Here is a 26,866-nt window from a genome sequence, read left to right on the forward strand (position 1 = left end):
TATCAGAGATTGAAAACAGGCGGACGCAAGGTCTTAGTGCATCTCAACCAAATTTCGTTCACTTGTTCAAAGCAGTTTCTTACGTACATTTGTGCTGCTGAACCTATCAAGCATGTTCCCCGGGGCCAACGTGGGCGCCCAGCGGAGAGCCCAGCGCACAACCTCAGCCCCGGTGGGTGTCCTGACCTCCTGGAATCTGAGTGCAGAGGCACCAGAGCTCCCTAGGCGTGCACAAGGGGCCATCCCCTGTGCCCCGCGTCGCAGTGTGCACTCACCTGCTTCACGTCTCGGCCCGAACGTCACCTTTATGAGGCAGGAACCCAGCGGAGGGCTGGCGCACAGGAAGGCCTGGCATCTGCCCGAAAAGCAAAGCAACATTCAGGAACGGAGCAGCCGGAGCAGAAGAGAGGGGGCAGACACCAGCCCTGGCGTCGCCGGCCACGCGGCCACCGCGGAGGCAGCTTCCCACGGACTTCCCAGGCTGAAAGCCCGCTCCGGCCCCCACGGCACGCCCACCCGCTCAGGTTGTCTGAACCTACGCCGGGGGGACTCGCGCATCCTGGGCGGGCAGAGCTGCACCCCGCGCGAGCCCCGAGGCCGACCCGCCGCCCCAGCTACCGCCCCTGCGGCCATGGGCTCCTCCCACCCGCCCTGCTCCCGAGGACACTGCGCAGGCTGGACCCACGGCCGCGCACTCACACCCAGCGTGTCCACCTGCCCGGTGCTCCGGGACAGCCATCAACGCTCCTCCCACTCCTTCTCTCTCCGCCTTCCGACCGGAGACCGACAATCCCCGCCCCAAGCGCCCCTGCGCGCTCGGGCCCGCCCTGCCGCGTGGCCTTCTGGGAGCCCGAGGCGCCCCCGAACTTCAACTCCCGGCAGCCCTCGCTTTCCCCCGCCTCCCTCGGGGCGCACGTCCTGCCGGGAGGGGGCAGGGAGCGGGCGGGCCCGGTCCAATGGGGGCCGGCTGCCGAGGAGAGGAGGAAGGAGGCGGACGCTGGGCCCCGGCCCCATTCATTGCCGCGGCCGGCCGGGCGGGGGTCCGGTGTCTTCGGAGTCATGGAGGCGCTGATTCCTGTCATCAACAAGCTCCAGGATGTCTTCAACACGGTGGGCGCCGACATCATCCAGCTGCCGCAGATCGTCGTGGTGGGGACGCAGGTGAGCGAGGCGGGCGGCGGCGCGCAGGCCAGGGCCGCGGGCGCGGGCCGCTGGGCGGAGGGCCTGGCCGGGGGCCGCGCTGCACCGGCCGGAGAGCCCCGGGCCGGCCGGCGGCGGGGGGCGGCGCGGCGGGCCGGGCCGGGCGCCGGCGGGCGGAACCCGAGCCGCGGGCCGCGGCGGCCAAGGGCAGCTGGGGGACGCGCGGCGCGCCGGCTGGCGGGGGGCTGCGGCGGGCGGCGCCGCGTGTTCGGGCCCTGCTGCCCCTGCGGGCGTCCGCGCCGCCGAGCGCCGGCTGACCAGCCCGCCCTCCGGGGGTCCTGGGCGTGCCGGGAAGGAACGTTCGGTTTTTCTACGGAGACTGTGGGTTTTTGTTTTGTTTTTTTTTTTTTTTTTTTTTTGGTCTTCCACGTTTTGTGATCGTGACCTAAATTGGGCATCAGGTTTTCTGGCCTTTTTCCTGCTGGCTGTCACAGATAACTCGTATGTTTTTTTGTATGCAGAAATAGTGAGGAAACACACGTTATTTGTAGAAAGGCAGAGAAGTGTTGGCTTCGTTTTCTTTGTTGCTTTTCGTGACTGAGAAGGAAGCGCAGGGTTTTTATTGGAGTGTACGGAGATGCCTTGTAGAGGCGTGCTTAGTACGCGGGTTGTAAATGCCTTCATTTCTTAATAGGGACGGGGACGGTTTCCCCGGCGTTTTCCATGGGATGCTCTGCCACATCTTGTTACAAAATGAAAATGTGGGGTGAATACTAAGAGAAGGAGTGTGCCCGCCATGTGCCGGCCTCCTGCGTGTGGAACACCTGTAAAAACTGAGCAGTGAACCCACCGGTATGGTAACTGGTAAATTCACTGAGCTGAGGACTGTGGACTTGACGGGTTGATGTCATCTGCATACCTAGGAAGCCCTAGAGATCCTGTACGGTTTTTTTTTTTTTTTTTTTTTTTTTTGCATCTTTTTTTAAATAGTTAAGCAATGTAAATTATTTTAGAAGCACATTTCTTGGGTAGGATTGGTCCAGGTTCTGCTCAGTGCTTTGCCTACATAGTCTGGTGTTTGTCACACTCAATATTTGTTGTGATTGGAGACTGAATCAAGTATAGTAACTTAGGAGCAGTATTTTTTATTATTATTATTTGACAGGTAGAGTTATAGACAGTGAGAGAGAGAGACAGAGAGAAAGGTCTTCCTTCTGTTGGTTCACTCCCCAAATGGCCGCTACGGTCATAACTGTGCCGATCTGAAGCCAGGAGCCAGGTGCTTCCTCCTGGTCTCCCACGCGGGTGCAGGGACCCAAGCACTTGGGCCATCCTCCACTGCACTCCCGGGCCACAGCAGAGAGCTGGACTGGGAGAGGAGCAGCCGGGACTAGAACTGGCGCCTCAGGCGGAGGATTAACCAAGTGAGCCTTGGTGCCGGCCCAGGAGCAGTATTTTTATTGAACATATTTTGTTAAGTTTGGGGTATGTGGTAGGTGCCCTGTAAATATTTTAAATGAGTGACTGTTGCTCACTGTGACTGGATAATGTGCTAATGCACTAGGACTACAATCAATAAAACTGCTCTGTTCTTGTAAATAGTGTTAGAGAGACAATGATAAGTTAAATCTTGGGGAGTAATTTGAAAGTGCTGCTTAGCTGCCGGCCAGAAACATTGCATATGCTTTTAAGGGAGTCTCAGTCCTTTCTAAGCATGAAGCAGTAAAAGAATGAGGGCTATAGTATGTCAGCATAAATAGTTTAAAAGTAAGGATTTTTCCTACACAAAATAGTTAATTCCTTCTTTTTTTTTTTTTTTTTTTTAAGATTTTATTTATTTGAGAGGTAGAATTACAGGGAGAGACAGAGAATGGTCTTCCACCTGCTGGTTCACTCCCCAATTGGCCTCAACAGCTGGAACTAGGTAGATCCTAAGCCAGGAGCCTCTTCTGGGTCTCCTCCCATGGTGAAGTATAGGGCCCAAGCACCATCTTGCACTGCTATCCCAGCCCATAGCGGAGAGCTGGATTGGAAGAGGAGCAGCCGGGACATGAGATGACGCCCATATGGGATGCCAGTGTTGCAGACAACGCTTAGCCCACTATGCCACAGCGCTGGCCCCAACAGAGTTCATTTGGATCAGTTAACCTGTAGGTTGGTGAAATGGAGAGGGCTTAGGGAAAAAAGCCAAGATCCCATTCTGAAAGCATTAACCTGTGCTTCCATAAGCCATCCTGCCTTGTTGACAGCTGTATGCTACATTTGCATAGTGATGCTTGAAATTTCTCATGACATCAGTTTTTGTGCTTGATTAGTGAGGGATATATCCATCAAAGTCCTTATTAACTAAAAATCAATCCTTTTTATTCAAGCATGGAACAAATAAAGAATAGAAACAATTTTTCTCCACCATTTTCTTTGGTGTGATGAAAAGAAGAACACTCTACTAGTTGTGATTAGTAAAGATCTCAGTGGGGATGATCATAACATAAAGCAGGGGGTTTCTGTCTTGCATATTACTGTCCCTTAAGTGGCTGCAGGTTCCTTCTTACAGTGATCTCAAACTTGAGTGCACATAAAAATCACTTTGAAAATAAGCTTTCTGGATCCTAACCCCTAACCTATGGCAAGCACCAGAGGTGACTGTGGTGAAGTTTGTAAGTGTGTGTTTGAGTACTAGAATGTTTGATGCTAGAAAAAGCAGGAATGACCCAGGAAGCAGAGTCTAAGGCATACTACCATTCAGCGCCAGATTGATTTGATGGCATTCTTGTGCCAAGACCTCAACTCCCAGACAACATTTCCTGGCCCTGTTTTTCTTACTTTGAAGATTTATTTATTTATTTGAAAGTCAGAGTTACAGAGACTCAGAGGCAGAGAGAGAGAGAAGTCTTTCATCTGCTGGTTCACTCACCAGAAGTCGCAATGGCTGCGCCAGTCTGAAGCCAGGAGCTTCCTCTGGGGCTCCCACGTGGGTTCAGGGGCCCAAGGACTTGCGCCATCTTTGACTGCTTTCCCAGGCCATAGCAGAGAGCTAGATCGGAAGTGGAGCAGCCAGGACTTGAACCGGCGCCTTAGGGGATGCCGGCACTGCACGCAGCAGATTCACCCCCTACACCACAGTGCTGGCCTCAGCCCTATATGTTTTAAATTGTATTTTTAAGCTTTAAAAAAAGATTTTTTTGAAGGCAGAGTGACAGAGCAAGAGGAAAGACAGAGATATCTTCTATCCACTGGTTTGTTCCTAAAATGCACATATCAGCCTAGGCTAGTCCAGGCTGAAGCCGGGACCCAGGAATACTATCCAAGAAACCCACATGGGTAGTAGAAACTCAAGTACTTGGAATATCATCTGCTACTTTCCAGTTACATTAGCACGAAATTATAATTGAACCAGGCATTCCAGTATGCATTTGGGCATCACAAACAGTGGCTTAACTCACTGTACTACAATGCTTGCCCCTAAACTTTGATTTAAAAAAAATATATATATTTCTTTAAGAAGCAGAGAGAGAGATCTGTCTATTTCATCTGTTAGTTCACTCCCAGATGCCTACAGTGGTGGGGACTGAAAATGGTCTGAGATGCGGCTGGAAGCTGGAACTCATTCTGGGTCCCTGGTGGTTGGCAGGAATCCCATTACTTGAGCAGTCATGGCTGCCTCCAAAGGTCTGCATTAGCAGGAAGCTTGAATCAGGCTGGGTACTGAGCCCAGAAATTGCCATGTGGGACGTGGCCGTCTTAATCGTTAGGCCGGACATCTACCTCTCAGCTTTGATTTTTGTTTCAAAGATTTGTCTTTTGAAAGCCTCAGTGTCAGAGAGACAGATCTTCCATCTTGTGCAATCTCCATGTGCCTGCAGCAGTCAGGGCCAGGCAAGGTCAGTTCAGAGCCCGGAACTCCATTGGGTGGGTCTCCCATGAGGGTGTTAGGAATCCAGGTACCTGGGAAATCATGTGCAGGAAGCAGGATTGGGAGTGCAAGGTAGCTGTGCCTCAGATGCCACTCTGACATAGGATGCAGTGTCCCAAATGGAAGCTTAACCCACTGTGGTACAGTGCCTACCCCTAAACTTCGATTTTTAATATCCCCCAAATAATACTTATCTGCGGCACTAGAGCCATGGAGGAGTTGAAGGGAGGGGATCATGTGTACAGATATTAATCATTTACATTTTTTAGGTTTTACCTAAATAAATTGCTTTCTTTCTCCACTGAGATCAGCCGATGGAAAGAGTATGAGAATGAGTATGGAAAGAGTAGAGAAAGGGGAGAGAGAAGGTTGATACTTTTAGACCATGATGTGCTTTGCAGGTGGAGAAGGAGATAAGACTTAACACAACCTTTTTGACTCACCTTGGGAAATTTAATCACTATTAAGTTGAGACTGGAAGGGGAAGCCCTGCAGGTATGTGATCCGCACCACCACCCAGTACAGGTATCTCAGTGCAGATGATGTGAACTCTGCTTAGTGTTGCTAATAATGTACTTTGACTTCGCCTTTTATTTAGTTTTTTCAGCACCCTATTATCAGTAACTCAGACAAATCTAAAAGGAAAAGAGATTTCAGTTTTAAGCACTAATTTGTAAGCCAGTTTTTAAACATTAAAAAAATTGAAATGTATTCATATAACTTAAATTGACTATTGGAAAGTACACAATGCAGTGGTTTCTAGTATATTCACAACGTAGTGTGACCATCACCACTGTCCAATTCCAGAATATTTTCACTTCTCTGAAAAGAAACTGCATACTCATTAGCAGCCACTCCTCCATTTCACTCTGTCCCAGCCCCTGGCATTCTGTGTCTGTATGAATTGTCTATTGTAGACATTTCCTATAGATGAACCATACAGTTCGTGGTCTTTTGCTTTTGACTTTTGCTCAAAGTAATGTTTTTTAGGTTCATCCATATCGTAGCATGTAAGAGAATTCTATGTGAGTATAGGTTCGTCATCCCTAATCTTTGCTCCCAAGTCTGAAACTGTGGCCACCGTGATGCCCCCAATAGGATGTTCTCTACCTGACCTGAAGTGTTTGGTTGCAGTCAAAATGCATGTGCAGTAAAAACACTTGTGCTACAAAATTACCTTCAGGTTATGTGAATAAGGCATATATGAAACATAAATGGATTTTGTTTTTACACTTGGATCCTATCATCATGGTTTCTTATTATATATTCATATATGTATATATTACAAAATCTGAAAAAAAAAAAAAACTCTGAAGGACTTTTCAGTGCTGAGCATATCAGTTAAGGAGTACTCAGGTTGTACTTCATTTCTTTTTATGGCTTAATAGTATTCCATTGTATAGATATAGCTGTAGTGTATTTATCCATTCATTAACTGATGGACGTTTAGGTTGTTTCCACTTTTTGGCTTTTATGAATAATGCTGCTGTGAATATTTTGTTAACAAGTTTGTGTGCAAACATGCTTTAATTCTCTTGAGTGTACATATAATTAGTATAAGGATATTTCAAACTCTTTGTAGAAAAATGGGCTCAAAAAGCAAGTTTGGTTTGCTGCAAAAATATTTGAAAGTTTTTATGGACAAGTTTTTGCATGAACCTGTTTTAATTCTCTTGAGTGTACATCTACTAGGAGTATAAGGATACTTCGAACTATTTGTAGAAAAATGACTTCAAAAGACACGTTTGGCTTGGTGCAAAAAAAATTGAAATGCATGCATAGTTTTTAATAATAGGCATTTTCATAAACTTTTTGAAGACCCTGTATATGCATAAATTTCAGTTTTTTGCTCCAAAATAAACTTACCCATTTAATTCCATTTTCTTTTTTTTTTTTTTTTTTAAGATTTTATTTATTTATTTGAGATGCAGAGTTATAGACAAAGAGAAGGAGAGACATAGAGAAAGGTCTTCTCTCTGCTGGTTCACTTCCCAAATGGCCGCAGTGGCCAGAGCTGGGCTTATGTGAAGCCAGGAGCTTCTGATGGGTGTTCCATATAGGTGCAAGGGCCCAAGCATTTGGGCCATCTTCTACTGCTTTTCCAGGCCATAAGCAGAGAGCTAGATTGGAAGAGGAGCAGCTGGGACACGAACCGGTGCCCATATGGGATACTGGCACTGCATGTGAGGGCTTAACTTGCTATGTCACAGTGCCGGCTTCAGAAGATTTTGAGTATCCTCAGAATTGTGGGTCATATGGTAACTTTTAATAATAGTTGAAGAACTGCAAGTTGTTTTTGATTATGACTGGACCATTTCACCTTTCCTTTAGCAGTGTGGGGGGTTCTAGTTTCTGCACATTGTTACTAAGGCTTGTCTGTCTTTTTTAAAGAACTAAATTGTCCTGGAATTGTTTCTTTAAAAAACAAACAAAAAGCTTAGTCCTTTCCCATTTCCTTCACTTAAGACCAACTTTTTTTTTTTTTTAAGATTTATTTATTTATTTGAAAGGTAGAGTTATGGGGTGGAGGAGAGGTTTATTGATTGTTTGATTTTCTATTGCTGCTTCACTCCCTAAATGGCTGCCGTGGTTAGCCCTGAGCCAGCCTGAAGCCAGGGAGCCTGGAACTCAGTGTGGGTCTTCCATGAGTAGAAGGGACTGACCCAGTATTTGGGCCCTATGCTGCTTTCCCAGGTGCTTTAGCAAGGCGTTGGATTGAAAGTAGAGCAACCAAAACTCGAGCCTGCACTTATATGGGATGCTAGGACTGCCGGACTGTTTTCAGAGTTTGATGCCTCTTTCTTTTTCACCTGTAAGTGCTGCTGTCTCCATTTAGGTTCTTTCTGAAAGCTTGGCCTGTCCTTCCTGATAATGTATACATTGTTCTGTGTCTGTAGAGGTGATGAGTATGTTAGGTTAGTAGTTTGGTGCCAGATATTGCTTTTCCCTATTTCTAATACATTGTTTTCTCTTGTTTCCTGTAGTTTTTTTGTATAGTCAACTACTAACTGTTTTAAAACTTAACAAAAAATTGAGGTGAAATTTATATAACATAATTTTATTTTTAAAGATTTATTTATTTGAAAGAGTTAAACAGAGAGAGAAGGAGAGGCAGAGAGAGAGAGAGAGAGAGAGAGGTCTTCCATCTGCCGGTTCAATCCCCAATTGGCTACAATGGCTAGAGCTTTGCCAAGGAGCTTCCTCTGTGTCTTCCCATGTGGGTACAGGGGCCCAAATACTTGAGCCATCTTCTACTGCTTTCCCAGGCCATAGCAGAGAGCTGGATCAGAACTAGAGCAGCCGGGACTAGAAACAGCACCTGGATGGGATGCTGGCACTGTAGGTAGCAGCTTCACCCGCTAAGCCACAGCACCGGCTCCTAACATATAATCTTTTAAAAATAGTTCAGTGGTATTTAGTAGATTTGTGATATGTAACTGCCAGTTTTTTCTAGGTTGAAAACAGTTTCATCACAAAAGAAAACTGTACCCATTAAGGATTTTCTTTTCTTCTTTCCTCTGCCCCTGGCAAATACTACTGTCAGTCTCTGTGGATTTACTTATTCTGGATAATGCATAAAAAACAGACTCATACAGGTGCTGGTGCTGTGGCAGTAGCTTTACCTGCTGTACCACAGTGTTGGTCCCAAAAGTTTTTATTTTCAAATGAAGTCTAATTTATCAATTTATTGTTTTGTTATGCTTTTGGTGTCATATCTAAGATACTGCAAAGTTCAAGGTCATACGGATTTATTGTGTACTAAGTGTTTTAGTTTAGTTTTACAGTATTTATTATTTTAAGTAAATTTTTGTTTCGTATAAAGTGGAGTCCAGCTTCATCTTTTGCATATGCCATCCAGTTGAATAGTTTTGGCGCTAATGTTAAAAATCAGTTGACCACAGATCTTTGGATTTGTTTCTTGGTTCTTTATGTCTAGCCAGTATTATACTGCTTAGTTTGCTATAGCTTTGTAGTATATCTTTGCTTTTTTTTTTTTTTTTTTTTTTTTTCTTTCAACACTTAGTTTGTTTCTTTGATAGACATAGTGACACAGCTAGAGAAGGAGATCTTCTGTCTGCTGGTTCATTCCTGAAATAACCTCACTGGTTAAGGCTGGGCCAAGAAGAAGCCAAGAGCCAGGAACTCGATCCAGGTCTCCCATATGGATGATAGGGGTCCAAGTACTTGGGCCGTCTTCCACCGCTGTGCTATAGTGAGCTAAGCCTCCACCTGCATCACCGGCAATCCCATATGGGTACCAGGTCATGTCCTAGCTGCTCATCTTCTAATCCAGCTCCCTACTATGGCCTGGGAAAGCAATAGAAGATAGCCCAAGTCCTTGGGACCCTGTACTTGTGTGGGAAACGCATCAGAAGCTCCTGCCTCCTGGCTTTGGATCGTCTCAGCTTTGGCCCTTGCAGCCATTTAGGGGGTGAACCACCAGATGGAAGACCCTTCTCTCTGTCGCTTCCTCTGTCTGTAACTGTACCTCTCAAATAAATAAATAAAATCTTTTAAAAAGGAGAGGAGAGGGCCGGCACTGTGGTGCAGTGGGTTAAAGACCCTGGCCTGCAGTGCAGGCATCCCATATGGGCACCAGTTTGAGTCCCAGTTGCTCCACTTCCGATCCAGCTCTCTGCTGTGGCCTGGGAAAACAGTCCTTGGGCCCCTGCACCCACATGGGAGACCCAGAGGAAGCTCCTGGCTCCTGGTTTCGGATTGGCTCAGCTTTGGCCATTATGGCCATTTGGGGAGTAAACCAGCAAATGGAAGACCTCTTTTTCTCTGTCTTTTTCTGGCTCTCTTGCTCGCTCGCTCTCTTTCAAATAAATAAATCTTAAAGGAGGGGAAGAGGGAACTGGACTGAAAGTGGAGACTTAAACCCATGATGGGATATGGAATGGCAGCATTGCAGGACTGGCTTCATCTGTTGCACCATAATGCTGACCCTGGTAGTATCTACTAAAATTGAGAGGTCTGAGTCTGCTGACTGCTCATCTGTTTCATATTGGTTTGGCTATTTCGGGTCCCTTACTACTCCATATGAATTCTACTACTTTAAAAATTATTTTCATCATTCCACAATCAGATTGTTCCCGAGAGTTTTCTTTTTTATCTTTTTTCATTTTATTGTAAAGGCAGTGAGACACACACATATGGGGGCAAGAGAGAGAGCGAGATTGAGAGCAAGCTTCAGTCTTCAGGTTCACTCCCCAAATGCCTACAGCAGCCAGAACTGTACCAGCCTAAGCCAAGAGCCAGCAACTTCATCCAAGTCTCTCATGTGGATGGCAGGGACCTAAATACTGGACCCAGCATCTGCTACCTCCCGGAGTACACACCAGCAGGATGCTAGACTGGAAACAGAGTTGTCAGGACTTAAACCAGGCACTCTGATGTGGGAGTCGCAAGAAGTGACTTAACTGCTGTGCCAAACACACAGCCCTTCATAAGAATTTTATGTTAGCTTACTCATTTCTGTAAACAAGACCATTGGGATCTTAATACGGATTGCATTGAGTCTATAGATTGCTTTGGTGAATATTGCCATCTTAAGAACAAATATTAACTCAGCAACAGAATTTTGGATTAACAAGTTTTTTTGTCAGCACTTCTGGTTATTCTACTGCCTGTGGCCCAGATGATTTCTGATGAGAAATCCCCTGTATCTATTTTTTAAAAAAGATTTATTTATTTGAAAGGTGAAGTTACAGAGAGGCAGAGAGAGAGACCGTCTTCCATCTACTGGTGCACTCCCCAAATGGCTGCAATGGCCAGGGCTGAGCTGATCCGAAGCCAGGAGCTAGGATCCTCCTCCAGGTCTCCCATGCAGGTGCAGGGGCCCAAGCGCTTGGGCCATCTGCCATTGCTTTCCCAGGCCACAGCAGAGAACTGGATTGGAAATAGAGCAGCCAGGACTCGAACCAGCACCCATATGGGACTCTGGCAGTGCAGGCGATGGCCCTACCCGCTACGCCACAGCACAGCATCAGCCCGTATGTGTTATTTTTTTTTTTTTTGAGATCTCTTGTACATGATGAGTTGTTTATCTGTTTCTCTTGAATTCACCATTTGTTTTTGTCTTTCACCAGTTTGATTATAATTTTTGACTAACAGTGAATCTCTGTGTTTATCCTACTTGGAGTTCACTGACCTTGGATTATATGTTTATGACACTTACCTCTTGTTTTTTTTGCTTTTATGGGAAAAGTGGATTTTTATGGATGTGACTTTGGCTGTCCAAGATTATGTCCTACAATATATCTCAATCATTTGCTCTCTCTTCGCTTCTGTAAGTCAGAGAATGCTAGACTTGTAAAGGCTGCTAGATCTTCAGCATTTTAGAAAGTTTGGATTCTGGGTAGTTGGTGTATTAAAATTGAGTTATAGTTGTAATAAGTAATCAACATAAGAACATTATTTTAACATAGCAAAGTAGGGATTTTAAACATCAGATTTATATTTTGTCATTAGGTAGAAAGTTTGAGTTATAAGGTAAAAAAACTGGTTAACTCTTCAAAATACCTTGAGATTGACATTTCTTTCTTCTTCTTTTTTTTAAGATTGATGTATTTGAAAGGCAGCTTTACAAAGATGATTAGCTAGCAAGTGGAGACCGAGAGAGAGAGATCCTCCATGCACTGGTCCACTCCCCAAATAGTCACAACGCCAGGGCTGCACCAGACCGAAGCCAGGAGCCAGGAGGTTCCTCTGAATCTCCCACATGGGTTCAGGGGCCCAAACACTTGGGCCATCTTCTGCTCTCCCACGCACATTAGCAGGGAGCTGGATTGGAAGTGGAGCAGCCAAGACTCTTATGTGTTGCAGGAGGCTTTACCCACTATGCCACAATGCCAGCTCCGAGATTGGTATTTCTAAGAATATTGAGAGATGAATTTTAAGAGAAAGAATCTGCAGTTGTTTCAAAATAAGTTTAAAAAATAGAGAGTATAGGGGCTGGTGGTGTGGCATAGCAGGTTAAGCTGCCACCTGCAACGCCAGCATCCCATATGGGTACCAGTTCAAGTCCTTGCTGCTCCACTTCTTATCCAGCTCCTTCCTAATGCTTCTTACATTAGGGAAAGCAGTAGAAGTTGGCCCAAGTGTTTGGGCCCCTGCACCCACATGGGAGACCCAGATGAAACTTTGGGCTCCCAGCTAAAGTCTGTCCCAGCCCTGGCCTTTGCAGTCATTTGGGGAGTGAACCAGTGGATCAAAGACCTCTCCCCTTCCCTCCCTCCCTTCCTCCCTCCCTCCCTCCCTCCCTCTCTCTCACTTTCTGGGCCTCTGCCTTTCCCTCTCTGTAACTCTGCCTTTCAAATAAATAAATAAATCTTTAGAAAAGATTAAGAGTACATCTTTATCTGTTATTAATATCAGAAAGAATTTTAAAACTTAGCTTACACAATGTAAAATAACCAGCCTTAAAGTGGCATGAGTGAACATTTATAATTCCTCAGTGTCTCCTGATGCTGGCTATCTGAGAAGAATTGCTGAAAATAGAACAAAACCTTTTCAGTGAACGGCCACATTTCAAAATACAAATTTAAAACACTATAAATCCCAGTCTAGTGTGGAAGAAATGAAGAGACTGCACTAAGACCTGGCATACAAATCTGTAGCTGTAAATACAATGCAAGGTAATGAATCAGCTCTGGGAGGAGCTGGAGACGGAGCTGAAGGACAGTGAAGATCTTGGCGTGCCAGGGGAGTCTTCTTTGCAGAGTGTGCCAGCTCGACTCTGGCCACTTTGGAACTCCTCTAGCTATTCACTGTCTTGGAATCAGTGTGGATACTGATGGTGGTGGATGTTAAATCACCAGGGGAAAGCAGGCACTGACATAACCAAGTGTTGCAGGAGCCAGCCCTATTTATAGTGCTCAGTCTAGGTGAGAAATAAAAAAAAGAAACCACACACATTTTGTATAGTTTGTGTGTTTTCACAGCAGTACTAAAAAGTGACTTTGTTACCAGTATTTAAAAATTGGTGGATTTAGCTGAAAGGCCCAGGTTTCTAGTTTTTCCTTAAAGAAATCAAAATCCAAGTCATATTCCCAGTGGACCTGAATATCAACTTCTTTAGATGGGTCAGCCAGGATCTAGATGGCCTAAGCTCTTACTGCTGCCAGTTGCCTAACCCTGTCTGCTTTACCATTTATCATTATATTCTTTTTTTTTTTTTATAGTGTGAAGAGAGCAATGAAATATTTTCTGTTTCTACATGTGTTTAAGAAGGGGAAAAGCTGGAGATTATTTGGGTTATATAATAAAACCCTGTTAACTTGATACCTAAGTGTACATAGGCAAGCTACATAATTTTTCTTAAAAAAAAAAAAAGCTAATTCACCTATAAAATGAAGTTAAATAGCAACTCCTTTGTAAGTTGTTAGATTTAAATGAGGTTAACCACTTGAAATGGTGATGGTTATGTATTATGGTCAGTACTATTATTACTAATTAAAATGGTTGTACTTTAAAGACTAAATTTTAAGAAAAATTATTAAGTTTTGGCTGATGTAAGAAGTAGTCTTATATTTTTAATGCATAGACAAAATGTTAGAAGAATACAATGACATTTTAAACAAATACCTTTGTTGAGGTATTACTGATTTTCTGATGCCATCTTGACAGAGATCTGGTGTTCTCATTCATAAACTTGTCTGGGAAATTCAGTTAGTGATCGTCTTAGTCCTCTGGGGCTGCCCTAACGGAAGACCGCAGGGTGCTTTCTCACAGCTCTGGGGGCAGAGGAGTGCAGGGTCAGTTACCCGCGGGTCTGCTCTCTCCTGAGTCGCTTCGCCCTCCGTGGCCTGCAGCTGGCTGCGTTTCTCCCTGCATCCTCACATGCTCTGCGTTCTGTGTGCGTACATCCCTGCCGTCTGTTTATTCAAATTGCCTCTTCATAGAGGCAGCTTGCATTAATTCAGCTTGTAGGAAGCCTACTCTGATGGCCCTGCTTTAGTTTAGCCGCCTCTCCAAAGGCCCTGTCTCCAAATACAGTCACATTCTGAGCTACTACTGGAGATTAGGGCTACAGTGCGTTAATATTAGGACACAATTCAGTGTCTGACAACCTCTTAAAAAGCCATTTATTCTTATTTGTATATTTATTCATATATATGAAAATCAGAAGCCATAAAGGAGAAGGCTGAAGTAGACTGTCAGAATAATAAAAGTGAGGTTAATGCAGAATTCAAGAGAAATATTATTTATATTACAGTTTTTTAAAGATTTATTTATTTATTTGAAGGTCAGAGTTATACAGAAAGAGAAGGAGAGGCAGAGAGAGAGAGAGAGAGGTCTTCCATCCGCTGCTTCACTCTCCAGTTGGCCACAAAGGCTGGAGCTCTGCCAGGAGCTAGGAGCTTCCTCTGGGTCTCCCATGGGGGTGCAGGGGCCCAAGGATTTGGGCCATCTTGTATTACTTTCCCAGGCCATAGCAGAGAACTGGATTGGAGTGGAGCAGCTGGGTCTCGAACTGGCGCTCATATGGGATGCTGGCACTGCAGGTCAGGGCGTTAACCCGTTGTACCACAGTGCCAGCCCCAACATTTAAAATATGTATAATTATGTATATTTAAAAAGCATTTTGTGAGATATTTAAGGAAGCAATATTGATTAAAATTACTGAAAACCTAAATAACTTGGGGAATTTTTCTAAAAGACAGTTCATAAACATGTTATTGGGGCAAGTTTTTGCAGTATGTGTAAGACCCTGCTTGGACTTAGACATCCATGTCAGAGTGCCTGAGTTTGAGGCCTGTTTATTTTCCAGACTCCAGCTTCTGGCTGAGGTGCACCCTGGAAGGCAGCAGGTGATGGCTCAAGTTCTGTTCTCCTAGCTTCGGCTGTTGTATGCATTTGGGGCATGAACCCAGCAGATGAGAGAACTCTTTGTTTCCACATCTCAAAGAAATAAAAATCTTACAAAACTAAAAATCATATGCTATGGAATTTACTAGAGACAAGAGTCTTAAGAGAGCCAAAATCCTTATATATGATTGGGAAAGTGCATTTGGAACAGAGGACAAAAGAATTAATAACCAAAAGATAAAAGTTCTCTAAGACTGACTTAAGACATTTTTAGACTTCAGTTGCTGGATATAAATACTGAAAGAAGAGACATACCCTTGCTAAATTTCTTAAATGAAAACAAAAGGAATTATATACTTCTAAATAGAATGGTATTGAAAGGGAAAGAAAATCAGACTGGCATCAGATTCGAATCTGCAACAGTAAATGTGAGATGCATGGAGAAATGTTTTAAGATTCTGAGTTCCTAAGGAAATTAAAATATGTTGTGTCTACCCATATTACTGTAGCCATTCTTTTTTCTTATCTTTTTGAGAATACTGTGGTTTGGATGTGGTTCTTCCTCAAAGGTCCGTATACTGGAGACTTGGTCATGTACCAGAGAAATAAACAGATAAAAAGTTTTAGTGTGAACCTACACATCACTGGTAGGAGTAACACTCATTTATATTATTAGCATGAGTGCCCATTATGTAGAGAAGACTTGGGGTGGTGTAGGAGCTTCATTTTCCAAAATGTCATAGTCTAGTTTTGAAATGACTAAGGCAGTTCATATCATTTTGTTCATATTGGAACACCACGGGAGGCAGGGATGAAGTGTGATATCTCAGGTGCTTTCTGAGCTAACCAGTCATCCTGGGGATGCTGGGTGTGTAATTTCTCCAGTTTAGGTTTCTGTGGATTCTAGAAGCACCAGATGAGTCCTTGGGCTGCCAAAGGCCCCACACAGGGCAGTTACAGGGTACTACCCATCTTAACGTGAGACTCACTGTACATCTGAAGTATTTGTATTTTTACCAACAGGCTGTGGCATATAAATATCAGGGAGAAGTTCTACTAGAAGTCAGAAAGTATATTTCATTTCTACAGGAACTTTGGTTATACAAATTAGATTTTATTGCCTCAGAGGTAAGACCAGCCTATTAATGTCAAACTTGGTACCAATGGAATGCTGACTCTGAGCATCCCTCATTGCCCTTCCAGCTGGGGCTACCAATACAGGCCAGGTGGGGACTATAATGGGCTGATCTCAGCAGTGCCCCAAAGCTCTGGACCATGTAGCCTCTTTAACCATTCTTTTAAGAAGGAAACATACCTCTTCATTTCCTGTCCAAAATAATGAGAAAGGAAACAAATATCATTTGAATTGCTTACAGTCCTCTTTCGCATAGTTGAGTACAGTTCTGTTTTACTTAGCTGTTAGTTAAGACAGAGACAACACTCTGCTTTGCTGGTTCACTCCCCAAGTGCCTGCCAACAGCTAGGGCCAGGCCAAGAGCCAGAAACTCACTCCAGGAACCGCACATGGGTGGCAAAACCCAAGTACCTGAGCCGTCAGTGCTACCTCCCTGCGTCTACATTGGCAGGAAGCTGGAATCCTGAGCTGCAGTCGGGGTCAAATCCAAGTACTTGAGATAAGGACACAGGCGCCTAACTAGCGGCTCACCTCTAGGCCAGACTCTTGCCCACTGAGTATAATACTTGATCTTTCTATCAGAACTGGTCCCTTAAGTTAGTTTAGATCTCTTTTATGGAGGAAAATGTAGAAATTTGTTCACACACACGCGTCCCTGGTTTAGTTACACTGTCCTATAATGGTCCTTTATAAGAATATATTACAATTTACTCTTTTTTTGTTTTAATTTTTATTTATTTACATTTCCCTTTATTTGAAAGGAACAGAAAGAGATGAGCAAGGTCATCCGTCCAGGTTCATTCCTCAAATGCCTACAATGGCTGAAACTGGACCAGGTCTCCTTTGTGGGTGGCCAAGACTCATGTATTTGAGCCATTACTACTGCCTTCCGGGATATCCATTAGGAAACTGGAACCTGGAGTAGAGCTGGAACTTGATTCTAGGACCTCCAATGATAGAAATTAACATGTTAGAAACAAGAAGATTCAACATATGTATCACAGAAATTCCTCAATAAGAAAAGCCTAGTAAGAGAACAGATATTAAAAATTAAGAATTAAGACAATTTTAATGAATTAAAACAGATTGGAATGACATTTTGAAAGAACACGGCACATACCTGAGAATGTTAACACAAAAAACTAAAACAGAGATGGCCTAGAAAAATTATCAGACTTCAAAGGAATAATAATCCTTCAGACAAGCAGGTAGAAGTCACAAAACCCCTTATACATGAAGGAAAAATACTGTCATACTTTGAATGCAACATTTTGAAAAAGAAGACAGTATTCATAGGTAAGATACTCAAAAAAGTACAGGTTAACAATTTTACATATAACCTGAGTGAGACAGAGAGACAGACAGATATCTGCTGGTTCACTCCTCAGATGTCCCCAACAGCTGGACTCGGTGAGGTCAAAGCCAGGAGCTCAGATCTCCCAAGTGAGTAGCAAGGCCCCAAGCACCTGAGACATCTGCTGCTGCCTCGTAGAATGCATTAGCCGGAAGCTGGATGGGAAGTAGAGCAGCCTAGGACCCAAACCCAGGCTGAAAGAGATGCAGGCTTCCCATGATGCACCTTAACACACTGAGCCCAATGCCTGACTGACTGGAGAAGCATCATTATCGAGTTTGTGACGCATTAATTAAACTAAGACCAAATGAGAGTTTAAAAGGAGAAAATGATTTGTAAAGCGGTGATAAGGAGGGTAGAGGGATCATATGGGAAACATTTAGAAAATTGTTTTCAGTAATTATGTTGGTAATGCTAGTATTAGCATTACTTCAAGAATCTATATAATGTGAAATGAAAAGCAAATAAGTGCAAAGTTCTATCATACACTGCCATTGAGAACCACAAATCTTGGTATAGAAGAATAGAGATGACTGAAGAGGGTGGTGCATGTTGGTATATGAGTTGATAGGAGGTACCAGTGTTGGTATCTGAGATAAGAGAAATAAGCTAGCGGCTGGTGCTGTGGTGTAGCGGGTAAAGCTGTTGCCTGCAGTGCCAGCATCCCATATGGGCACTGGTTCTAGTCTCAGCTGCTCCACTTGCGATCCAACTCTGCTATGGCCTGGGAAAGCAGTAGAAGGTGGCTCAAGTGCTTGGGTCCCTGCCACGCCAATGTGGGAGACTAGGAAGAAGCTCCTGGCTTCGGGTTGGCCATTTGGGGAGTAGACCACCAGATGGAAGACCTGTCTCTCTGCCTCTGCCTCTCTAACTGCCTTTCAAATAAATAATAAATAAGTCTTTAAAAAGAAAAAAGAATAATTTAAATATGCAATCCTAGGAGTTCTTTAAAATAACATATTATCCTTTCCCTACAAAGAATAACAACAAAGAATAACAACAAAACCAGACAGAAAGAAGAAATTAATACAGAAAACATGACATGAAAAAAATAATAAAAGACAGACTTGACTGATGAAATCAACTTAATTGTCGTTGGAAAACTCTGGTCAGGAAAAAGAACATAAAAATAAAATATTAGAAATAAGAAAAATAAATTCTAAGAATATTATGAGCCTGTACATTGAAAATCAAAGAGAATTAGATGATTTTTTTAATGGATCACTTTCATCAGACATAAAGAACAGGAAATTTCTATGTTTATTTCAGAGTACAGAAACAAAATTACGGAAAGTAACTCATTTACTTCATGAGAGGGTCGTTGCGGCCCTGTATACCAACACCTAGCAGTTCCAGAAAGTCCAGCTCACACTCAAGCTGTGTAATCTTTAGGCTGACCGTTAACCATTCCTGGCAGAAAATTGGAGGAAGGAAGACAGAATCTGGGTATTTCCTGCCCTGTCTGGTACTTCCTGTGTGAAGGAGCCTTGGCTGGCTGTGGCTCTCCTGCAAGTCCCACCTTGGGGTGCACGAGTGGCGTGAGCGCCTCTGGTGACTCGCCTGCTGCACGTGCTAGCCTTGTGAGTCTTCTTTGAGCCTTGCCTGCGGTTTTGTAAGGAGTCCCTTTGACAGTAAAACCTCTGTAAATTAGCCTAAAATACACTTAAAGTGTATAGTAGGGGTTTACTTATTTTTGGTATATATTAGATGCTAATATTGCACCTGTTAGATTTCCTGAGTGTGATCATTGTACCATAGTTATGGAAGAATGCCTTGTTCTTAGGAATTAACATGCCCCAGTTCTTTGAAGTGAAGTGTCCTGAGATGAGTAAATTTTCAAACGGGACAACAAAAGAAAATATGTGTATGTGTGTGTAAGCAGAAACAAAGCAAATGTGTCAGTTTTGGTAAGTCAGTCTGTGTTTTGGCATATGAGTGAATATCTGCTTTTATTGCTACAACTTACTGGTACCATTAAAAATCTCAAACTAAAAAGTTGGGAGAAAATATTCCCGACAACAAGAAATGAAATGTTTACATTATGGATTGAACAGCTTTATTAGTAACAGGAAATATAAAATACTAGCATTTGAATAAACAGATCACTAAAAGAAGCATAACAGAAAACCCTTGAAAAAGAATCCTTGACCTCAGTCATAAAGAAATACAACTTCAGATGAGCTGCCAGTGTCCATCAGTCAAAGTAGCAAAGATTCCAAAAGTGATCATGCCCAGTCCTGATGGGGATGCAGCAAACTGAACACACGGTGTGGTGCCAAGCTGTGCTGTTCAGTCTGACAGTGTTTTTGAATGCACGGCAGTCTAATTTAAATGAACTAAATCTAAAGAGGTAACAGGATATTGTGGGTTGTATGTATAATAAGCATGCACACTGCACCATTGGTAATAACAACAAAAAAACATTTAAATGCCCATCAGTTAGGGTGTGGTTTCACGATATAGTAGACTACTGTTTTAACTATTAAACACAGAAGTTAATACATTGATATGGAATGATATCCCTGATCATTATATTAAAATATAAGCAGATTAGAGAAAAGTATCCTCCCCATTAAAGTAAAATCACCACATTTTATTGGCATGGCTTTATTTATGCCAATATTATGTGGGTTAGGAACCGTGGAAGCCTGGCTGGCGGCGCCGGCACCCTGGGTTCTAGTCCACTTGGGGCGCTGGATTCTGTCCCGCTTGCTCCTTTTCCAGTCCAGCTCTCTGCTGTGGCTCAGGAAGGCAGTGGAGGATGGCCCAAGTGCTTGGGCCCTGCACCCGCATGGGAGACCAGGAGAAGCACCTGGCTCCTGGCTTTGGATCGGTGTGGCGCGCCGCCCGCAGTGCACCAGCTGTAGCGGCCATTTAGGGGGTGAACCAACGGAAGAAGACCTTTCTCTCTGTCTCTCTCACATCTAACTCTGCCTCTCCAAAAAAAAAAAAAAAAAAAAATCTGATTCACTGAAAGCAAAAAAAATAACAAAATTATGGAAAGTGGGGACATTTACTTGCTATTTTTGGATTTCATTTTTTTTTTTAAGAGATAAAGGTCTCCATAGAAAAATGTAACTAAATTTTATTTTAAAAGTCTACTAATTTTCCTTTCAGATAATTTCTCTGTATGCTGCTTCGTTATTATGGTTAAAGAAACTCACCATGCACTTTTGTATTCTGTTTCCAGAGCAGTGGGAAGAGTTCAGTGCTGGAAAGCCTAGTGGGGAGGGACCTGCTGCCCAGAGGCACTGGCATTGTCACCCGGAGGCCTCTCATTCTGCAGCTGGTCCACGTGTCACCAGAAGACAAACGAAAAACAAGCGGAGAAGAAAATGGTAAATTTCAGAGTTAGGATGCAGATTGTTTGAAAACGCTTTCCTTTTTGGTCTTTTCTTAAAAATGTCTGAGTTGATTAGGCAATTAGAAATTAATGCCTACAGCAAAATCAGAAGTCCCACAAAGAGAAGTATAGAATGCATCTTTTTCAGAGTTAAAAAAGAAAAGTTTCTGTTTTTGTTTCTTTGAAAGGCTGTGAGTAAAGTTACTAAGAACGGTCCTTGTTTGTGTAATTGAACTTAGTAAACAGGAACCAGTTATTTTAAAGAAAAAGTTTTTAAGTATCTTTTGAAGTGTTGTAAAGTTTTTTATTTTATGTTATACCACTGATTGTTTTTTTCCTTGATTTATAATGTAAGTCATTTAGATTGTCTTTCAAAGTTTCCATTTTAAATAAAATTTTTTTGTTTGGCATCCTTACCTTCTATTTTCAGGTTTTACCATGTACCTGCTAATTTTGATTCTTTTGCCTATGAATCTAGGATGAATGAAAATTGCTTATAGAAGGAGACTTTAATTTTAAGATCATTTTTAGTTTTTACCCTCCTTCTCTTGCTGAGGTCTACCTTATATAGTGCATACTATTTTGATTTTTAAATATCTACCACTCTACTGTGTTCAGTGTTAGTCTCCAGCTAACCTTTCTTAAGGTCCCTTTAGTGGACTCTGAACAGAAAGGATGGAGGGTGGAAATAAGGCGTGTTTTCCTTTAATGCAGATTTTAAGTTGCTTATTAAATGTATATCCTTTATTAATCATACTTGTATGACTGGTGTTTGAAATGTTTACTGAGAGTAAAATATTTAATCTTCCTTTCAGATTTTGTTTCTTAAGTCTGTAAAATAGTTCTTATTATTAAATGACTTTTGCAGCAGAGTACTGTGTGTTTCTTTCTTTAAAACTTTTTTTTAAAGATTTTTATGTGTTTATTTATTTGAGAGGTAGAGTTACAGACAGAGAGTGGGAGAGATAGAGAGAAAGGTCTTCCATCCACTGGTTCACTCTCCAGTTGGCCACAACAGCTGGAGCTGAGCTGATCTGAGGCCAGGAGCTTCTTCTGGGTCTCCCACGTGGGTGCAGTGGTTGGGCCATCTTGCACTGCTTTCCATGAGCAGTGGAGCTGGATCTAAGGAAGAATAGCCAGGACACGCACTGGCGTCCATAGGTGATGCCATTGCTGCAGGCAGAGGCTTAGCCTGCTACGCCGCAGCACTGACCCCTACTGTGTCTTTATCTACAGAGATCTTCTTTCAATGTAGTTCTTTAGAAAAAAATAAACATTTATTTTCATTTTACTTGAAGGCAAAAAGAGCAAGCTAGCTTATGCTGGTTCATTCTCCAAATGCCTCCAGCAGCTGGGGGCTGAGCCAAGGCAAAGCCAGGAGCACTGACCTCAATCTGGGTCTGCCATGTGGATCGCAGGGATCTAACCCCTTAGGCCATCGTCTCTTGTCCCTCAAGGTGTACACTACTAGGAAGCTGGAGTCAGAAGCAGAGTCATGGTCAAATCCAGGCACTCCAGTATGGCATGCAAGCATCCTACACAGCATCTTAACTGCTGTGCCAAATGCCTCCCCCTCTTTGCCATTTCATTATACTTACATTTTTTTTTTTTTAAAGATTTATTTATTTGAAAGAGTTACAGAGAGAGGTAGAGACAGAGAGGTCTTCCATCCGCTGGTTCACTCCCCAGATGGCCACAATGGCTAGAGCTGAGCCGATCTGAAGCCAGGAGCCAGGAGCTTCCTCCGGGTCTCCCATGTGAGTGCAGGGGCACAAAGACTTGGCCTATCCTCCGCAGCTTTCCCAGGAGCATTAGCACATTAGCTGGGAATTGGATCAGAAGTGCAGCAGCTAGAACTTGAAGTGGTGCCCATATGGGATGCTGGCACTGCGGGCCAGGGCTTTAACCCATTGCAACATAGCACCGGCCCCCATTCTACTTATATTCTGATTTAAAATGGGATGATCGTGTTGACAACATTGAAGTTGCTTTAATTTCTGTATCTGATTTATTTCTTTATTTATTATAGGAGCTCTGGGTAGTGATGGCTTGATTTTTTTTTTATTATTTTTATATTTATTTATTTATTTATTTATTTATTTTTGACAGGCAGAGTGGACAGTGAGAGAGAGAGAAAAGCCTTCCTTTTCCGTTGGTTCACCTCCCAATGGCCGCTGCAGCTGGCGCACCACGCTGATCTGAAGGCAGGAGCCAGGTGCTTCTCCTGCTCTGCCATGCGGGTGCAGGGCCCAAGCACTTGGGCCATCCTCCACTGCATTCCTGGGCCACAGCAGAGAGCTGGACTGGAAGAGGAGCAACCAGGACAGAATCTGGCGCCCCGACCGGGACTAGAACCCGGGGTGCCAGCGCTGCAGGCGGAGGATTAGCCTATTGAGCCGCGGAGCCTGCGATTTTTTTTTTTTTTTAAAGGGAACGGAAAACCTGCCATTGACATCTATTATGACGCTAAAACATTAATCACTGAAGCAAGTTAATAATGTAGATAGTAACAAGGACTGTTTCGTGTAGACTGCTGGAGAATATGTAGAACTTTTAATTATGTTGGGTAGCTTCTTGGTATGTTATTCATCACTTTGCATTTCTGTAATATTTATTTTTGAAATCTTGAACCTTAAATTTAGTCATCTTGGTTTCACCTGTGGTTCAGCTTCAAAGAGAACACTTTGTAAATTTCATCCTTAATGATTTCCTTAAACAAACTTACTGAATATCTTAAACTAAGACTTTAAGAAACTGTATGGTATAAAATCTTTTTGTTAAATTTTTGTCCTGCAGCAGCCAGGACTGGGTCAGGGTGAAGCCAGGAACTAGGAACTCAAGCTAGGTTTCCCATGAGGTGGCAGGGACCCAAGTACTTGGGCCATTACTACTGCTTCTCAGGCTCTGCATTAGTGGGAAACTGAATTAGAAGTGTTGATGGGGCTTGAACCCAGGCACTCTGGCATCAGATGCAGTTGTCCCAAGCAGTGTCTTAACTGCTACGCCAAATACCTGTTACCAAGTCTTTTAACTTGTTGTTGTCTTCAGTCCCTTTGAAGGCCAGATGATATCCTGTGTCTGAGAAGCTATTTGCAGATATGGGTAGTTTCCTTAGACGAAACTTTGCTTCTTAGCAAAGTGTACATTTCAGCTGTCGAAATGTTTGCTCCTTGTTGTGTGTCCCCTGTGTTTTGTTGATGTCTCCTTGGTGGTCAGTAAATCTGCAGATCTTCACCTGTATATGATTTCTTTTGTCAAGCTTAGTGCTTATTGTATGTATCGTTCTACATGCATATGCACACATACATGTGAGTATATGTGTATATGTACTTACCTTGCTTAAAATCACAACTCAGGTATCCGGAATACAAAATAGTTTTCATAAATCTAAGCGCTGAATTTCATGTGATTTTTTTTCTAGGCTATGTCCTTAACTTCTTGTCAGAGCCACTCTACCCTTCTATGTCCTTAACTTCTTGTCAGAGCCACTCTACCCTTGGGATAGTTTTAACTTATCTTAAATAATTCTACCCTAGAGGAAATTCGGAATCATTAGTCAGCTGAAAGAGTGAGAACTGACAGCCTAACAGTGGGAAAGAAGGGAGGAAAAATATGCAAATGTAAGGACTTCAGAAAACAAAACAATCAGTCAGTAACCATTGTGTATGGGGGTTTACAGCCTGTAAGGGCTTTGTGATTTAAAGGCCCAAGTTACCAGTAATAGGCTACGAGCAGTACATTCTGAGAGCAGAAATGTAATCCATTGCAGATATGTCCATCCAAATTACCTAAAATATGTTAGTGTTCAGTTTTGAGGAAAATTTATCTATGGGCATTTTTCATTCTTTCAGGTACATAGGATAATTGAGGTGTCAGTATGTAGATTTATGGTATTCTCAGCTTGTCCTCCACTTCTAGTGTAAAAGAATTTTCTGTTAAATGCTTATTAAAGACAAAATGAAACTGTTTTAGAGTTGGATGGTGGTTTAGATTCAAACTCACAATTATCTTTCACATTTTGTTAAGAAATAATGAAGCATTTCTCAGATTTCCTTTAAGACAAAATTCAAGAGTGATGTTGATGAGAGGTTGACATTGTGCTTTATTTAGTATACCTCTGGACAATGTCCATGGAAACTTGGAACAGTTGCAAGAATTGTGTTTATTTTTGGAAGAGAAAGTTTGTTTAAAGCAAGTTTTAATTTTTTAATATAAATATTTATGCTTTATAGAGTAATGCTTACAAATCTGGGTGTAATTTGAATATTTGTTCCCATGCAGTTGAGTTACTTATTTGTAAAAGCCATCTCCCAAAAGGCAGTAAGAACATAGGATTGGGGGGCTTGGGGGGCTGTGATATGAGTAGTCTCGCAAGTAGTGGACTCCCTTTGGATTCAGTGTACAAAGAGGGACATTAGCTTTCTGTGGTAGTCTGTTAAGTTATTATGTGTTTCAAAGAACATACCGTCATAAAGCTCAGCCTAGCTAACGGAGTCTGTACTGGCATATACTTACTAACTCTTAAGGCCTTCGAAGACTCCTTAGTATACTTTACAGACTCTTTTTATTGGGAAATTTGTGTTTTTCCACAGTAGGTTATCAGCTGTCTCAGGCAAAATTTTAATTTTTTAAAAAAGATTTATTTATTTATTTATTTATTTGAAAGAGAGAGGGTGAGACAGAGATCTTTCATGTGCTGGTTCACATCCAAAGTGGCTGTAATGGCTGCTGGTTGAGGCTGAAACCAGGATATTGGAACTCCATCCAGATCCCCATGTGGGTGACAGGAACCCAAGCACTGGGGCCATCTGCTGCTGCCTTCACAGGCACCTTAGCAGGGAGCTGGATCAGAAGCGCAACAGCCGGGACTTGAACCAGTACTCTGAGAGTGGATGCTGACACTGCAAGCAGGGGCTTCACCTGCTTCCGCTCCACAGTGGTCCCAGACAAAATTTTTAGTAAATGGACTTGTAAATTCATTTGTATCAGAGTTAGAAACAGTGGTGACATAATTAATTATAAGGGATAATGTGTTTTCTGTCAACGTTAAAAGTAAATTATAACACTATGCTTTGTTTACATCACTTAAAATACTATATAATTCTCTAATTTTAGCTGCAAAGTTTGAATATCTGCTGTGTGCATTTGAAGTGTGATCAGGTTTTTGCACATTTAATTTTTTAAAAAGGTTTAACATTTTAGGGATAAGCACTAAACTCACCATTCTGTGCTGTTTCTCTTTAACTACAGACCCTGCTACATGGAAAAACTCGAGACACCTTTCTAAAGGTTTCCTTTCTCCACTTGTTTTTGGCTCTTTCTCTCTCCTGCCTGCATGTGTGCTATGTACTCTTACAGGCTGTGTGCATTTTTTTTTCCTTCATTTTTATTTGCCTATCCACATTGATTGCAGGTTTTAGTGGTTCTTGTTATCTTTTTGGCATTGCATCAAAAATGGAAGCTTTTATGGTGGTGAATGTAATTTATTTTATTTTTATTTTTTAAAAAATATGCTTGTGAAGTCAGGCCTTTTTTATGACAAGGTAAATTAAAAACATCCTTTTGCTATGGAGTGCCTGCCTTTGTGAGTTCTGTTCACCTAGATTACTCCAGTCCTCCAGACTTCCTGGAAGAAGGTACTAAGCGTCAAGTAGGTGAGCATTTTACTTGGAAAAAGGATCCAGTTTTATTTACCTTTGTTCCACCAGAGAATGGAACCCCAATATGTAAATAGGTGAATATCTTACAGTCATTTTTATTTCTATTTTAGGTAGCTTATTTGCTTAATAAGCTATTATTATACTTAATCACTAAGACTTTCAACTTCTCTGAATTTGGCAAAAGCAACATAGTTGGGGAGGAAAAATTAAATTCTGTTTGAACAACTAGACATGTCTAGCTTCTCTGGGAAAGAGAATGGCACTTGCTCCCAAGTTTAAGCCCACCTCACACAGTGCAGACACTGCCCTTTCTTCTGCAAGGGCTCCAGGAACAGAACTCTGGTCGACGCCTGATGGAGGTGGCATCTCTGTGCAGTCAGATTCCAGGGTTTTGTTCTCTTTTTCTTGTCCTCCGTTTCCTTTCTTTCCGTTCTCCAGTTTTAAGGGAAAACAATCATTTTTTATAGATTTATTTATTTATTTGACAGGTAGAGTTATAGACAGTGAA

General features: G+C 42.6%; 1 protein-coding gene and 1 long non-coding RNA gene across 3 annotated transcripts in view; one reads left to right on the forward strand and one right to left on the reverse strand.

Annotated features, from left to right (window-relative positions):
- The window catches only part of LOC133761986 (uncharacterized), a 50,180-nt gene extending 49,383 nt beyond the window's left edge, over nucleotides 1–797 (reverse strand). The window contains exons 1-2 of the long non-coding RNA XR_009866253.1: nucleotides 700–797; nucleotides 276–355 (exon numbers count right to left, since the gene is read on the reverse strand). This is a non-coding gene — a long non-coding RNA (uncharacterized LOC133761986). The remainder of the gene's footprint in view (nucleotides 1–275; nucleotides 356–699) is intronic.
- Nucleotides 798–953: 156 nt separating this feature from the next.
- Nucleotides 954–26,866, forward strand: part of DNM1L (dynamin 1 like) — a 53,745-nt gene continuing 27,832 nt past the window's right edge. Inside the window, exons 1-2 of one of the 2 annotated variants that reach the window (XM_062195056.1) lie at nucleotides 954–1,161; nucleotides 20,546–20,693. In XM_062195056.1, coding sequence (XP_062051040.1) covers nucleotides 1,060–1,161; nucleotides 20,546–20,693 — 250 coding nt within the window. In that variant the 5' untranslated portion in view covers nucleotides 954–1,059. The remainder of the gene's footprint in view (nucleotides 1,162–20,545; nucleotides 20,694–26,866) is intronic. The other variant, XM_062195057.1, reaches the window with a different exon arrangement.

The sequence above is a fragment of the Lepus europaeus genome, chromosome 6, assembly GCF_033115175.1.
Source record: "Lepus europaeus isolate LE1 chromosome 6, mLepTim1.pri, whole genome shotgun sequence".
Taxonomy (NCBI): domain Eukaryota; kingdom Metazoa; phylum Chordata; class Mammalia; order Lagomorpha; family Leporidae; genus Lepus; species Lepus europaeus.